Source organism: Python bivittatus, unplaced genomic scaffold (assembly GCF_059951505.1).
Source record: "Python bivittatus isolate LINGU-HERP-01145 unplaced genomic scaffold, Pbiv_v1 ctg000330_np1212, whole genome shotgun sequence".
Classification (NCBI taxonomy): Eukaryota; Metazoa; Chordata; class Lepidosauria; order Squamata; family Pythonidae; genus Python; species Python bivittatus.
In genome coordinates this window covers 60,356,780-60,374,143 of record NW_028277058.1, presented here as the reverse complement: position 1 = coordinate 60,374,143, position 17,364 = coordinate 60,356,780, and the positions used below count along the sequence as shown (strand labels likewise).

General features: G+C 45.5%; 1 protein-coding gene across 2 annotated transcripts in view; it reads left to right on the top strand.

Moving 5' to 3' along the window:
• CHCHD3 (coiled-coil-helix-coiled-coil-helix domain containing 3) overlaps nt 1–8,759 on the top strand; it is a 230,048-nt gene extending 221,289 nt beyond the window's left edge. For both annotated transcript variants that reach the window (XM_088141426.1, XM_088141427.1), the window contains one exon: nt 8,143–8,759. In XM_088141426.1, coding sequence (XP_087997552.1) covers nt 8,143–8,166 — 24 coding nt within the window. In that variant the 3' untranslated portion in view covers nt 8,167–8,759. The remainder of the gene's footprint in view (nt 1–8,142) is intronic.
• Nucleotides 8,760–17,364: the final 8,605 nt, after the last annotated feature.

Sequence of the window (17,364 nt, the reverse complement as noted above, 5' to 3'; positions counted from 1 at the left end):
GGCTGGAGCACCTATTGTTCCCTGCCTTTGTGGGTCTGCGTGTCCAGGGCAAGCAGGTTGATAATGGCCATCGAGGCAGCTGGCCAAAATTACTTGGTGGACTATCTCAAGAATGCAGGACGCTGGCAGAGACCATCTGCGAGGAGCTGAGAAATAGAAAGACAGTTAGGGCATCTTCACACACGCTCTCTTCCTGGCATTTCCAAGTCACTCGTTCGATGCTCTCCGTTTATAACTCTCCATAGAAGAGGGTTTTTAGCTTTTCCCAGCCTTCCTGCTATTCTGCTTCACTTGGTGGCACAGGGAAGCACGGAGGAGCCAATTTTCTTGGATTCTCTCCCCACCAGTCTGCAAATTTCAGGGGAAGCAGATGCAGCGTGCTTTCCCCTAAATACTTAATCACTCATCCCATTTGCGGCCTTCATTCTGCTCCCAAGAGCAAGCCTTGTTCTTCCAAATTCCACTAGTCCTTAGCATTCAACTTGGCTCCTTTTCCATCACTTCCGTCCAATTCTGGGGGCTGGCGTAGTTTATCTGATGCACAGCGTCCACGCGCAGGCTGAGAGGTCAGCAGGCTCTGGCACTAATTTCCAGGATTAACTTGTGAAATGCAATTATCTTCTTCATTCAGATGCTATCTGAACATCCTGGATTACATTTCTGCTGGCAACCTCTGAACCGAACAGGCTCACATTCCATATAAAGACAGGAGTTTTTTTTTTAAAATGTAATGTTTTGTCCTCTCATTTTTCTTCCTTTGTTTGTTTGCTTTGAGAAATGCCTTCTTGAGAACTCTTAAAATATTAAGGATTTGGGTTCTTCCCCCAGCACTCAAACAGCAGTTTGATAGTGGCATGAAAATACAGTTTATCCCCAAAGTGTATCTCAATTATTTTGTAAGCTGATGTGTGATTTTCATTGTCAGTTTTGGACTAAGGATGCAGGCTGAGCCCATACCATATTCTGTATCTTAAACTTGCTTCATCCCAACCAGTGTCTTTTCTTTCAGTCCTTTCCAAAACACACGTCCATGCCACAGGGCAGTCAAGGTACTCTTTATATGCTGTTTGGTTTTTTGATTGATTCTGTGCCATCAAGTCGTTTTCAACTCCTAGCGACCACATAGATAGATTTTCTCCAAGACGATCTGTCTCCAACCTGGTCCTTCAGGACCTCCAACGGTGCACTCATGGCCACTGCAACTGAGTCCATCCACCTTGCTGCTGGTCATCCTCTTCTCTTTCCTTCCACCTTCCCAGCGTTAGAGCTTCCCCTAGAAAGCTACATGTTCATATTGATTGATTACGTGCCACCAAGTTGGTGGTGATTCTTAGAGGCCACATAGATAGACCTTCTCCAGCATGATCTGTCCCAATTTGGCCCTTCAGATCTTGCTGTAGCTGAGTCCATCCACCTAGCTGCTGGTCGTCCTCTTCTCTTTCCTTCTACCTTCCCAGCATTAGAGCCTTCTCCAGAGATCTGGGTCTTCTCATAATGCATCCAGAAGTAGGGTAATTTGAGCCTGGTCCTTTGTGCCTTGAGTGAGAACTCTGGGTTGATTATGTGCTCTATCTATCTATCTATCTATCTATCTATCTATCTATCTATCTATCTATCTATCTATCTATCTATCTATTAAATGACATAATATATATGAGAGCCAGTTTGGCATAGTGGTTAAGGCATCAAGCTAGAAGCCAAGAGACTGTGAGTTCTAGTCCTGCCTAGGCACAAAGCCAGCTGGGTGACCTTGCGCCAGTCACTTTCTCTCAGCCCTAGGAAGGAGGCAATGGCAAGCCACTTCTGAAAAACCTTGTCGAGAAAATTGCAGGGACTTGTATATATATATACAGAGAGCAAACCCCATTCCATTCTAGCACTGAAGATGTTACCTAGCCGAGTAACGAAACATTTGCAACAAAGCAACCAGGCTCAGAGAACCCCAAGGACTCCACTATATATATATATTTATAATAAGGAATGATAGTCTCAGGACACAGTGGAGAGCTTCTGCCTTGTATTCTTTGGTTCACATCACTAACACTTGGTGAGGTTTCTTGACGTGATTCATATATATATAATATTATATATATATAATATATATAATGTGTGTGTATCTCTCTCTCTCATTCTCTCTCTCTCTCTCTCTCTCTCTCTCTCTCATATATCTAAGCCACATAGCAGAGTACACATATAATTAGCCAATGTTTTTTCTCTAATCACAGCTGTCAATTTCACCATCTCAACTAGCTCCATCAGCTTTACAATCCATTCTTCCATCGCAGGTAGTATCAAGTCTTTCCACCTTTCAGCGTATAAAACTCTCCTTGCGGTTATCATATATACAAACCATAAGATTAAAAAAAAAGTCCATAGGACCCAATTGTTTAACCATCAGCCCCAAAAGAAATGTCTCTGGTTTCAATTGTATAATTTTAGGATTTTTATCTACAAGTAACATTTTAACATATTCAGAATTATCTTTTTTGGTGGGGGGGCTCTAATAATCTCCTCACATCTATGACCCTGTTGGGTAGGTTTGCAAAGGGGGTGGCCCGAATTATCCAGCAAGTGTCCAGATACAACTTCAACCAAGGTCTCCCAGCAAACATGCCAACACTTCCAAAACATTGGGAGTGGGGTGGCATTACATTGTTGGGTTTTATTTTCCCTACAAGAAGACAATTCCATGCTCCCACTCCTTGTATGGCAGTACATCTCTCTCTTTCCCTCGATTTTCCCCAGCACATGCACGCACACCCTGCAAGGCTATAGCATGGGAAGCAAACATTTCCAACCCTCTTAATGGTTTGGATCTTTGGAGATTGCTGTAAGAGCAAGCCTTATGCAAGGAGAATATCTGCAATGGTACGTGGGAAAGACCTTGGGAGAGTGGGCAAAGAGATGCTGCCAAGAGAATGGTCAGATAAGAGATGGCATAGCCCTCAGCTGGAAAGTGGGTGGGGCAAGAGGCTCAGAAGAGACCCTCCCTAATTTCTCAGGCTGTAAAGGAGACGGGGGGAGAATTGTACTTTCAGAAATGCAAGATTCTGTTAATGTAACTTTACAATAAAATAGAATTTAGCTAAATCGGTTGTATTTCCTGTCTGGTCTACCTAGTAAGGCCGACAGTATCTGTGTGTGGAGAAGAAATGCATGGAAAGTGGGGAGGTGGGGTTCTGGATCTTTGGCCCACCTGCCAGCTGATTTCAAGAGGGTCTCCTTCACCTAAGTGGCCCTCCAGAAGAGAAAAATCATACCAGCCCCCACTTTTTGCAGCGCCCTTAGCTGCACACACAACTTCCCTGAGGAAGTCATCATGGGTGCTGCCCGTCGGTGAGTTCTCACTATGTTCAGGCTCCTGAGGTGCAAATTCTAGGACTGGAGAACGGTGGTGAGGGTACAACTCCCAGCAATCCTGCTAGTGGAGTGAACGGAATGCTGGAAGTTACACTTCGACAACCTTGGGAGTGCTCTAGGTTGCCAATTTGGCTCCTCTGGTATTGGAGGATCGGGGCAAATCTGGGCTGTGACATCTGATTTGCAAACCGGAATGAGAGTAAATAGAACAATGGTTGTCTTTGCTCCTCTAGTGGACTTGGGGCAGTTACTTTCCATCAATTCTTTCAGACCCAACAGCACCTTCTCGGTGACATGTTGGAACAGCACAGTGTTTCTCAACCTTGTCTTTAACGTTCAACTTTTAAGATATGTGGACTTCAATTCCCAGAATTCTGGGAAGTTGAAGTCCACCCATCTTAAACTGGCCAAGGTTGAAAAGTACTGGAATAGCAGGAAAAGGAGATGAAAACATGATTGAGCTTCATGTGTTGTTCCCCACTAGAATAGCACCAGTATCTTCTGCACTTGGGAACATCAACCCCCCTGACCCATTCTCACGTTAGGTTGGTGGACTCCCTTCAGTTGACCTCAACTCCTGGTGGCCACCTGAACACACATGTGTCATTTTCTTAGCAACAGCATGGAAGCATTTCCTCCCCCCCCCCCCCAACTTCCCAGTCTAGCCTACAATTTCCTGGTGGTCTCTCATCCAAGCATTAACCAGGTCGAACCCTCTTCACTTTTCTAAAGTTGCTTATGCACTGCCACCTTTTATGACACAGAACCTGGTTTACAACAGACAGACAAACCAGATCATCAGTGTTTCTGTCTAAGCTTCATGGGAAAGGAGCTTCTGGACGGAGCAGGTGTCTTTCAGAATCCTACAGCCTCTGTGTATAGAAATATGGCCTTACATTATGCTTTGACTTTTATAAGCCGCCCGGAGTCCCTGTGTACGAGTTGGGCGGCCATATAAATTTATTAAATAAATAAATAAATGTTAAACTGTGGTTTAAAAGGGACCAGCATCAACCTCCTCCACCCCTCTCCCTGCTGGTTCAGGCTGCTTGGGGAGAGGGTCAATCAAGATCTAAAATAATATTTGAAAAAGAGCTCTACTTTTACCCTTTTCTTAATGGAAGGCAATTCATGAACCACAGGTGGACGAGTGGGCGGGCGTGTTTTAAGTCGCTTGCTGATGTTGGAAAAATCTGAGCAAGGAGTTCCTCTGCTGCCACTTTTAAATTGGCTAGCTGAAACACAGCAGCAATGAACACAGACAAACAGATGCTGGATGCATTAAAAAGAGAAAAGGAAAAGTCAGCTGAAGGAGAGAAGCTGGGGGTGAAGGAGTCACCCCAAAATTAGCTGCTAAGAACAAAAACGTGCGCAGGGAAACTGGCTCAGTAGCACTGGAGGATATCTGAATTCCAGGCAGTGATGCGCCCGCCAGAGTGGCACAGCCTTTGTGCTGTTCATAAATTGAATGCATTGACTCCCCTTTCCTTCCTGCTCGATCGCCATCGGCGCGTCTTCTCATCTGCAGGCCCCTTGTTTTGCACCGGGTAATCTCGCGGCTCCATCTTTCCCTTCGACAAACCTCGCCAAGTGGCTAATATCGAGGGCTTTGACCCTGGGCTGAATCTTGAGTGAAATCAGGACCTGACGTTCTTGGAGGGCGGTTGGATAAACAGTAGCCCGTTATTGATGTACTGTATATTATATTCTTCTTCATCGCCCTTGGAATGGTGAGAGGGGTGGCAGTAGAAGCAGATAGGCAAGGTAGGAAAACTCTTTGAAACTAGAATGATAGTTTGGAAGGTAAAAACTGTGAGAAATTGGAGGTGGCCGTGATCGCATGAACAGGACCACACTAGACTTCAGGATCCAGTTTTGAAGAATTTACTATATAATTTTTTTAAAAACTAGGTTTATACAATCCATAAGAGTAGGCAAAAATTGGGTTGGCTGGTTTATGATTCAGCATGTTGCGGGACTTCACCATTGATCCAGGTGAACCAGGCCATCACTTCCAGCGATATTATGGTTATTTCTTTGGTCTAGCTGACATAGGAATGCTGCATCTGAGTTTTCTTAAGCCAGGTTCAGGGTTTAGTGCAGAAAGTTAGCAGAGGAGTAAGGAAGCTAAAGACAAACTTTCATCCAGAAGCCTCCAAAGATACCATCTTACAATCTGAAATGGACTCTCCTGTCTCATTTAAGGACTTGGGATTCACCCCCACCCCCCTCCTGCTGTGGGAGGTGTTTGAGTGGCATTCTGGGACTGATGTGAACAACATGGTCCACTTGTCCCCCACCCCACCCCCCACAGCATCCTAGGACAGCGTTTCTCAACCTTGGCCACGTTAAGACGAATGGACTTCAACTCCCAGAAATTCTGGGAGTTGAAGCCCACCCATCTTAATGGGGCCAAGGTTGAGAAACACTGTCCTAGAGGATGGGGGAGTCTCAAAGACAAGACTTACCTCCCTTTGGCCAAGCCACAGTATTTGAAAAGTGTCAAACTAGTCAAGCTGATGGCCTCAACTGTGCAATCAAAGACCTGCCCCATTTTTTAGGGCTAGCATCTTGCTTTTTTTTTTTTTTTTGGAAACTCCCCTCCCCCCACAACGCCCACACCCTGGGAGTCGTAAAGATGCCGTCGGCTAGGACTGTCTTCCTCGGTGGGGACAATGGCTAGGAAATGGATTGCTATTGGGTTGGAGGGTCTTTCTTTCTTGCCTCTTTTGGACCGCCCTGGAGATGACCCTCATCTGCACCCATTCGTTGGAGACCAGCTATTACTTTGGGATTAATCAGGGAGATTCTTGGTATGTGGGAATGATTTGGGATTCTGGAGGAAGATCCGCAAGACTGGGCAACCCGCATGTGAAAGATGTCTCAGCCCATTGAAGGAGGGCGGGCATGGGAAGAGTCTCAGAAGGGACCCTCCCTAGTTTTCCGGAGCGTAAAAGGAAAGGAAGGGAGAAATACTTTCAGTCTTGCAAGATTCTGTTAATGTAACCTTACGATAAAGACAGAGCTAGTCCTCCTGGTTGTGCTTCTCGTCTGGACTACCTCACAGGGCTAACGGGCCCTGACCTAAGCCGAGTTCTTGTTGGCTCAACCAGCTCCTGAAAGCGCCAGAGCATCGACGGTGAAGCTCTTCCGCCCTCAGAGCTGCGTTTACGGTTCTGGCTGAAGTTGATGCAGTGAATAATTTGGCACGCAAGCAAGAGCTTGTTTATAATCAGGGGAAATGTCCAACCATTAGCAAGTTTTCTGAGCAATTAATCCAAAATGTTGCAGGTGTAGCCGCAGCAGCTTCGAGCGCGGGAAAGGAGCCCCCTGCGTCCCCAGCTCAATCTTCTCTATGTCACACAGGGCGTCCCTCCTGGCGGAAATGGATTTTTTTTCGCATCAGCGATCTGCAGGTGATGGACAGCCACCTGTATTTTCTTGGCTCACCTGGCAGATACCTGAAGGGAAGAAAAAGGGATCTGCTTTTCAGTTCCTGAGGTCCCCTCCCCCTTACTCCAACCCTACACACACACACATGCACACACACACTGCCATTCTTCCTCTGAAAGACCCAAAGTTAATGAAGGCGGTAGTTAAATTTATACACTATTGAATATTAAGAGCTTGGCTCTGCATGTGGAAAATGCAGGATAAACCAGGGCTTGATTGCTAAGCTTTCTGACACTGAGAGGGGCTTGCGGGCACAAGAAAGGGACACCTGTTGGCCCCCTGTCCCCTGCTTCCTTATCTCTCCCTTAGCAGCTGATGACCCTGAGGGTTGAGAGCGGACGCAGTGGCTAAAAGACCCCCAAATGAAGAAATCTAAGCAGAAGCGGATGGGGGAGAACACAGGCTGGGCGCTTCTAATTTGCTATTAGTCTGTAGCTTCCTCTGACAGCCTTCCCCAAATCAGGGTCCTTCGGGCATGTAGCATGACAGGTCCCATTGTCCTGGGTCAGCCATGGGCACCAGAGGTGATGAACCAGAGCCTTGCATGCAGGAAATGTCAGGATTCTGAGCCATCAAGATGGGACCGATTGGACAGACCACGGTTCAGGGGACGAGGCTAACGCATGGAAAAGCCCCAGCTGCTGGCTTTGCGGGATGCGCCAAGTTGCCAAAGAGGAGAACGCCTCCACCGCCTCCGTGCTCATGTTTAGCTTTCGGAGTTTGGGGCGGGGGGGCATCTGAGTTTTCCTGTTGTTTGTGGATGGTTTAATGGTAGGACTCTTACAGACTGCCAGGAGTTGCTGGCAAATTTGGTGGTGGGGCCAGACGAGGAGGTGGGATGTCGACGAGACTCAGAATGGGAAAGAGTGCCAGATTTGGGGGGGTTGATTAGGACAGCACGGCAGCACCTTTCAATCCCACAGGACTCCCCCCCCCCCCCCCCCGTTCCTCGAGATAGTGTAACCTTAAGGTGCTGGGCACAAGACTTTGTGCCCAAGACTGTATGCTGGCAAGAGGGCTTTGGATCTGGGTATTTCGGATCCCAAAGCAGGGATTTCCGTGAGAGAGTGCTCAGCTCACCTTCCTTGAATCATCTCAAGAAACTCGGCGAGGCTGCTGAATCCAGATGTGCATGTTGGGGCAGAAAGACTTCTTCCCCAGGGGACACTAGACCAGCCTCTGGGGCAGGATGAAGCTGGACGATTGTGTTGTCCCTCTCAGCTCCTAGTTCTCTGGCCCGGCTTTGCTTCATTATTCATTATTCATTATTCTGATTTTTTTCTCTCTCTCTTTCCCTCCCTTGGTTTTTTCCCCCCTCCCCTCTTTCAGAACCTGGCTGGCCGAGGAGGATAACGGCTGCTGCGCATTGAGCATCAATCCATCAACTCCAGTTCCAGCAGCAGGAGGGGGGGGGGGTATTCAAGAACAATCCAGCAGCCCATTTGCAGGGCGGACGGAAAGAGCCGTGTCTCCAGAAGGGCCAGATCAAGACCACCACAGCCACGGGCCTTATCTCATTACGCTAGCGATGGCAGATCCGAGGGCAGCTCGTAAAACCCACTTACTGGTAATTGAAGGGAAGCGAAGCCCCAACCTTCTGCTGACCTTAGGGGGGGAGAGAAGACCTCTCCCCCAACCCTGTTGTTTTCGCCGCAGGAGCTGCTCACCGGCCCGCCTCGGCCACCTTCCAAACCTTGCGGTTTCCTTTTGCATAATTGGGAAGGTGTGGGTTTAATTTATTGCCGGAATTATGTCGCTCCGAATCGGTCATGCTGGAATCATGTTTTTGAAACCTCCCTGGCATGGGGAGTTCATTGATTGCAAATTATGATTATAATAAGGCATTTGATTACATTGTGACAGTCGCTTGCAAGTGGGCTGACACAAAGTACTGACAATTATGTCCCTTCCGTATCAGTAATAAAAAGGCATTTTTGCAAATGGGATCGAGAGCTCCACTCGCCTTCTTCTGGGGTGGGGAGGAAACAGCGGGTGGGTCCCGGAAAATGCCACCACCTTCATGCCACTCTGATGGTGCGGCTTAACATCAGGGTGGCATTAATGTTGGGCTTTCAAAGGATCCTGACCTGAAATGCATTTGAGACTTTAAGTTTCTCTAGCTGGGAAGAGGTTCTGCTTTTCACAAGGATCCCCTAAATGGAGGTCAACCACTGTTCACGGTGGTTATGCCCCACTGTTGGGGATCAGCCCTTGCTGATCTGGTTCTCGGTGGATGGGTTGGGATGGCAACTGGCAGAATTCCCTAAGAATCAGTGGGAAAGGAAGTGGGACTTCAGGGGCTAGATCAGTGTTTTTCAAACTTGGCCACTTTAAGGTGGGTGGACTTCAGCTCCCAGAATTCCCCAGCCAGCATGGCTGGCTGGGGAATTCTGGGAGCTGAAGTCCACCCACCTTAAAGTGGCCAAGTTTGAAAAACACTGGGCTATCTGGTACTTTGCACAATGCATTAAAATGCAAACTATAAATTAGCCAAATCGATTGGGGTTGCAGAGCTGCAAACCCTGAAGATGGCTCCTTTGCTAATCCAGTTATGCATACGTGAACACAGCTTTTAGATCAAATCACAGATAACACAATCAGCCTTCTAGAGACACATCATGGCAGTCATCCAACCTTTTTGCTTTGACGTTCCTTGCTGGGCAATGCTTGCTAAGTTTTAAGGTTTTAACCTGAACCTTTGCAGGAATCCAATATTCATTCCAGCCTCAGAAATACTTCTCCAGGAGTTATTTAGACTTGCTCCTTACGGCACCCCCATTTAATTCATCAAGATAGCCTGATATTGCTACAGTTCTCCAGTCGCACCACCAGCCTCCCCTCAATCAATGTCAGTCGCCTTAACTACCTTCGATCTGTCTCAATCAAGCCAGCAGCAACCCTAAAAGTGAAATTCTACACTAACTCCTGGTGCTTTCTCAGAAAGGCTGTTGTTTAGATGTCTGTGGTTTTCACAGGTAGACTGCACAGTAACTCTATAAGTGAAAAGGGCTTTAACCGGATTCACATATTGTATTAAGGTGGAATAAGCCACCATTGGTTGTGTTCACATCATACTGAGAAGCCATGATTTACAGGCTGCAAGGGTTGGCTTTGGACAACCAGCTAAGCCACAAACAAACTATGTTTTGGCTTAGCTCAATGTGTGAACCCAGTTTTTGGCCTCATCCATACCACCACCTCGCTTGGCACTGGAATGGCCTGTTAACATTTGAGGACATGTCCTCACAATGGAGCCTCCATCTCAGTGCCAGTCTGAAACTAGAGTTTTCATTGAAAATGGAAGAAGACATCCTATGTGAACGTTCTGATTTGCCTGGAGGAGGAGTTTGGTGACCTTTAGGGCTCCCATTGGCCAGCTGCAGGACCATCCCGCCCATCTGACCACAAGGATTCCGTATCTCTGTGTTAATTTCTGCTTTGACTGCTGGAGAGGACCTCCCCACCACCCAAAGTTTAGCTCCATTCAGCTCAGCTTTGTTTGGTTTTTGAAGCTCAGGTAGAAATAGCAACTTCATGGAAGGTATTCATGAAGCTGTTACATCAGCCACTAATCTCCACTGCTTGGTTTTTCTCCTCCATCAAGTGCCTTCATGCTTGCAGAAGTCAACAGCCTATGGAGGTGGGGCTGCTTCACCCCGCCTGCTCCTTATCTTCTCTTTCTACCCAACAGCTGCAGCCCCCACCTTAATGTGAGGGCACCAACTTTTCTGGCCTCCTTTTAGAGGCCCACCAAGAAAATAACTGCGAGATCATTCAAAGGGGTGCTTTCTTCTTGTCTCAAGGACTGGAGGAAATCATGTTGCCCCCCAACATGATTACTGTTCCCCCCAATGCATTTAACCTCACTTCTGAATCCATTCATTTCCTGGGTTACACTTATTTATGGAATCCTACACAAACCTAACAGGCTGGGTTTGCACAGATATTCAGAGCCACAAAAAGACCTAACCAAGGTTAACGTTCACCAAGATTAACCTGTTTGCAAGTGGAGATACTCGATCTTTAGCTGAGCTGTGGAACTGTAGTGTGGGAATCCAGCCATTAGTAAATATTGGGCTGGCCTGGACCTTGGACTTCTGCCCTCGTCTGGTGGCAGAACAGGGGCATCTGTGGGGAGGGTGTGTCAAAAAGGTCGAGGTGGCGCTGTGGGGCAGGATTTTGGCCACATGGCTGCCATCTTGACCTCTTTGACCTCAGTGCAGAGCCTCTAGCTGCTACATTTGTAACTGAAGCTACTACAGAATTCTGCCCACTCAGGTAGATTTGCAGCAGCCTTCCTTCACCACCTTTTTAGCTCCAGCAAATTCTGCTTTTGCCAAACCATCCTCAGCCCATCTGTGTTCGGCTCTGTGGTTGGTGTGCTTGGCTATACCGCATCTTTTCAGAAGCTTTAAAAAAAAAAAAAGTTTAGTTGCATTAGGTATTTACAGATCCCGCTTTTCAGAATACAAATCTTTGCAAACTAACTTATGGAGAAATCTTTTTAGTTGCGTTTATATTGATCCATCAAATCATTTAGACAAACAAACAAACAAGGGATTACATGTCGTGCAAAAAAGCCAAACAGCTCCAGGCAATTGATTCTAGAGAAGAACCTTCTGAATGGTTTGGGGGGCTTCGAAGTCTATTGAAAAAGGAGAGACATGGAGAGTAAAGGGGGGGATAAAAGCTTAATGCAAGGAGCGTTAATGGGGGGCAGAGAGGGTGGCAAGTTCCTTTTGAAAATCTGTTGAAAGCACTGGGCATCTCCCCTCCCCCTGAATGTACACAAATACAAACTGTGTGTAACTTGTGCCTTCTGACAAATGGAGAGAATATCATACTAACATTTGACATTACAAGTTTTTTTAAATACAATTTTCAAAGCATCTGGAAAGGAAAGAAAAAACGGTATGCATATACAGGAAAAAACAGAGAGTCCTCTCAGACACCTTTTGTGCCCAAGCTAAAAATTACAGGTTAAAACTCCCTGGATTATGGGGAACCAGTTCTGTCCTAGGGCCTAAACCACCATCAGACTTCTGGTCCTCAGCCATTTTGGACATCAAACGATCCAGAAATAAACTGGCAATAGAGGACAGATGTCCAGCTCTCTTCATTCCTCCTAGCTCTCCAGTTGCCACATTTGGAGCCAGCTGCAGTACCCGAGCAGCTGTTAATGGCCAAACAGCTGTGATGAGGTCAATTGCAATAAGCTAACCTGAATGCAGGGAATGCATGGAAGATGATGGTGAGAGGCATCTTCAGGAAGGGTGTCAGGGACTCAGATGAAGGGGGCAAGAGGCCTCCCCTAAGCTAAGGTTCCAGGCTACCTCCATGATGCTCCCTAGCTAAGGTCCAGCTCCCTGCTTAGGACCTCTTAGAAATGCAGGATGGGGTTCTTCAATCTTTGACTTGGTTTTACATTCTGTACAGTTCCTGAAGGAGACCAACGTACATGTACCAACCGTGATAATAAAAGCAGCTTTCCAGCAGCATCTCTGAGTTCTTTTCAGATGTAAATGAAGTTCGTTTCCTGAATAGGATCTCGTGTTTTACAATCTTGAATGTTGTGAGACTCTGGGATTTTAATCAATCCGAATGGCACTCCTCCTGCTCGCCAGCTGGTTAGCCAGAGTGCTTGCTGTTAGCTGGTAGAAAGGATGAGGTGGACCTAGCAGTGTAGGTTTAAAGAAACTCCAATGCCCAAGAATTACTCACTTTCCTGGCTTATGGGCCAAGAACGGGGTGATTTTCCATCTGCTGCTTACAGTTTCCCATCTTCTGGTCAACAGGGGACAGTGAGTTCCTCAGGAACATCTCCTTCTTTTGATGGCATGCTCACATTTAACTCCAGCCAAAAGCATGAAAGTCAGGTGTAATTTTGTAAAATATATGTCCAGGATGGAAGATGTGGGCCACTGGAAAGCACCTGTACCATTTCAGGGCAACTCTGAACTGGATGCTCTGAGAGCCTTTCACCAGGTCCAAGGCAACATGAGTGAACCTTGTTGGGAGAGTCCATTCCTTCCTTTTTTTCTCTCAAGGAAAACTTGGGAAAATATCATTGAAAAAGAGAAGGACAAAGAAAGAAAAAGGCATAATAGATTTCTTAGCACCCTGAGAACTAAGACTGACTGATGGATTGGTGGATGATGGTCCATCAAGTTGATGCTGACTCTTTATGATCACATAAATAGATTTTCTCCAAAATGTTCTGTCCTCAACTGGGCTTCCAACAGACCTGTGTTTAAAGATTGGCAGAAGGGTGCTATGTTTGCACTCGAGTGTGACCAAAAGCAGCTTTTTAGAATCCATTCTAGGAAAAAATAAGGTTGTCCCACTAAGTTTTGGGATGGGGAACTGCCCACTCCATTCTTAACCTCCACTCTCTAGGGCAGTGTTTCTCAACCTTGGCAACTTTAAGATGAGTGGACTTCAATTCCCAGAATTCCCCAGCCAGCCTAGCTGGCTGGGGAATTCTGGGAGTTGAAGTCCACTCATCTTAAAGTTGCCAAGGTTGAGAAACTCTGCTCTAGCAAATGCAGAGTCCTTACAAATTATTCCCTGGAGAATGTGGCAGGAAAAAGAAGTTTGCCAGCTCCTGAATTGAAAAAAAAAGTTTCTCCTTCCATCAAAACCACTTCAATCAATTAAGGGATTCACTGATCAGCAAAATCTTCCTAAAAATAATTGCTTGGATGGGATAAAGCAGTCTGGTTTTTTTCAAGCCTGCAAACACGGCCAAGAGCATTGTCTTAAAAGAGACCTCACCTTACATAAGAGCAGAAAGGAACAGAGCGGTCCTTTATTTGCTGATTTCCCATCACGCTGGTTCGGCTCAAAGTAACCACGGTAACCTAACATGTCATCAGAGTAATACCACATATTGTGGCTTGCTCATAAAAACAGAAAGGCAGAAACCGGTTTTTAAAAGCTGGAACAAAAAAATGTAAGGCTGCAACACTTACAGAAGGAGGAGGAGAAAAGCAAACAGATACGAGATCTTGCAATACAAAACCAAGTGGAAGAAAATGAAGTCTTCACACATTAGATCAGGGTCTCCCTGCTCTTTCCCAGAAATTTTAAGATGTGTGGCCTTCCACTCCCAGAATTCCCCTTCCAACATGTGTGGACTTCAGCTCCCAGAATTCCCCAGCCACTAGTCTGGCTGGGGAATTCTGGGAGTGGAAGTCCACATATCTTAAAGTTACTGAGGTTGGGAAACACTGTTTCAGATGCTTCCTGAAGAGAAAGCCTTCCTTTTCTGAAAAAAGGCAGACAAGTTAACTTTTTTGCATATTTCTTTGGGGGCTATATTTGTGTAGGAGTCTAACTTTGCAAGCCCTCTGAACGACTCATTTAAAAAAAATGCAACATTAGAAATAAAGTCTACCGCTCTAAAAATGATTAAAATAACAACATAGCCAAAACATGGGTGTCACGCTGAGTAGCCCTCTTTTATTTAAAGAGGAAGGCCTTTCAGAAGGCTGGGCTGAAGGAAAGGGTCTGGTTGTGAGAGAGAGACGCGGGTCAGGATTTTGGGTTTCTATTTCCTGGGGATAAAATGGGGAGTTTTGTTTTATTTTGCAAGAACAAAAGCTTGGATTAATGTTTACACTCCATTCAATGCCTCACTGGAGAGTTTTGAGTCTCGCAAAACTGCCATGAGGATATTGTCTCCTAACCAAGGTGCCACCACCAACAGGGTGGCCTCTCTCAGTTGTTACTGGCCGTCTTGACTTCTGTGATGTGGAGGAACTGGAAAGAGTACAGAGATGGTGAGGGTCGTGGAGGCTCAATCCTGCAAAGAGCGGTTAAAGGAACTGGGTATGTTTAGCTTAAAGAAGAGAAGCGAAGGGGAGGCACAATTGCAGTCTTCGGATACCTGAAGGATGTCCCAGGGAAGAAGGAGCAGATTTATTCTCCAGAGCTCCCAAGGGTAAGTCAAGAACCAACGGGTGGAAGGTTTACAGAAGATCCAAACTCAAAATAAGGAGGAATTTCCTGGCCACGAGAGCTACGAAGCAATGAACAGCCTACCTCCTGGAGTCGTGGGGGCTCCATCATCACTCTGTTCAAGAAAAGACTGAGGTAGTCTGAGGCTTCCTGCCCTGGATAGAGGGCCGGGCTAGCAGACCGCCAAGGCTCCTCCCAACCCTAGGATTCTACGACCTCCCCTCCCCTTGGAGACCTCTTTGCACCTTGGACTTAGTTGGATGACTAGGGAGAGAGCAAATGGGGAGAGAGAGATGAGGGAAGGGTGTTTCCATGCTGTCCTGTTCCCCCCCCCCCCCCCGCCCTATCACTGGAATGATAGTGTTCAGAGAGAGGTGAGGCTTTCCTATCCAAGGTATTTCTTAACAAATCCAACTTTTACTTCAAGTATAATTCATGTCTGCTGCTGGCATTCACTGACAGCGGGTTGATTGTTGTGAGCCGCCCAGTCGTTGAGAGTCAGGCACCACACAGATTTAATAAATTATGGTTGGTCGCACAGTCAGCCAGATGTTTAGTCTAGATTTGGCATTTTTATCTACCTATTGAGTATTATATTGATGATGATGATGATGATGATGATGATGATGATGATGATGATGATTGATCGCACAGTCAGCCAGATGTTTAGACTGGATTTTGCATTTTTATCCACCTATCGAGTCTTTCCCAAGGGCTTGGGATAGGCAGGTATTGTTTGATGGTGTTCAAGGTATCATTGCAATATGGAAGCTGTTCCAAGTAAAGCTCCTTTTGCAATTGACGGATGGTGATTTTGTCAATGCCGATGGTCTTCAAGGGGTGCTCCAGATGTTTTGGGACTGCACCCAAGGGGCCTATTACTGTTGGTACTATCTTTGCTTTCTTTTGCCATAGTTGTTCTACTTCTCTTTATTTATTATGGTTGGTCACACAGTCAGCCAGATGTTTAGACTGAATTTGGCATTTTTATCCACCTATTGAGTCCTTCCTAAGGACCTCAGATAGGTCTTCTTCTTCTTCTTCTTCTTCTTCTTCTTCTTCTTCTTCTTCTTCTTCTTCTTCTTCTTCTTCTTCTTCTTCTTCTTCTTCTTCTTCTTCTCCCAGATAACTGTCAAGAGCATTTTACTTTTCAACACTATATTCTGCTACTTAATTGTCCAGTATTCTTACAGCACTCTGCTTATGTTCAGGAGCACAGCCTCTAACAAAAGCTCTTGCTGAACTCCGATTTCCAACAACATCAAGGCCTTCTCCATGGATGCATTCAAACACTTGACCTGCTTATTAAATTAACCCAGTTCACGCACAACCTACCGGACTCTAATCCAACAAACCGGGTTCGTATATCACAGTAAGCTATTAAAAAGCCTAACCAAGATTACCTGTGTTGTATAAGATCTACACAGCCACTAAGAGTCACCAACTTGATAGCACACAATCAGTCAACCAAGGTTAAAACTAAAAGCAGCCACTAACTCTTTCAGTGGCCAGGTTGTGTGAACATGGCCCATGGCAGCCCCTTGAATGTCCTTTCTTACGGAAGTTATGTGGCTTCCTTAAATGGACATTTAAGGAGTTTTCTCCAAGACCAGGCAGATGTATTCACACAATACACTAAGCCTGATTAGTCTTAAGTTGCATTTGTTTGTTTTATGTATCTGCATGTGGGTGATTTGGTTGTGTTTGGAGACTTTCTGGTTCAAAGTATTGTGTGAACCCAGAAAAATGGGTTCATTCAGTAATCAGGTTCAACGTGGTGAGCAAACACAGACCCTTGTTATGGCTGTGGATGATTTTAAGTGAAATTTCTCCTCTCTGCTTTGAAATATATTCCCTCCTCTTTTAATTCATTTAATATGGCATTTGTGTATTATGATGCTGCTTTTAGATGTTTAGTAAGTCTGTTTCCTCCGCGGCTTTTTCTTTCTGGAAGGCACAGTTAATATATCATTTTATAAATAAATACAGTCCTGTTTCATCCGTAAATATCAGAAACCGGATCTGTGCCCTTTTTAATATAAAGTACATGTCCTTCATTATGCTTCTAGCTTTACTACCTTGAGTTTTGTAAATGTGAAACTCAAGATATAAAGGGTAAAATATAAATTTTGCTAGAAACTCGTTTCTTACACACACGGCTTGCATTCATCATGAAGCACAGCACCCACGTGCACACCCAAATTGAAAAGAGAGAGAGATTTTGGAAAAATAACTGTGTTCCTTCCTTGGGATGTTTAAGGAATAAAATAATTTAACGTGCATTGATTAAACATTTGGATACAACTGTTCAATACCTCTTAACATTTCATTATCAAAATGTTACCATCTGTGAAGCAGTAGACAAGGTATTATAAGTAAAAATTCTCATCTCCCTGAAATCTCATTCTGTGGGCCTTAATTCAGCAAGTTCATCAATAACCCTCTCTAAATCATCTTGGTTGGGTGTATTTCAGCAGGCAAATATTCCATCGTCTATTGCAATAACCCCCTGAAACTACAATCTTGTGCATATTAGGAGCGACATTCAACAATCCGACAGGAGAAGTGCGACATTACTGTCAGTCCTCCACA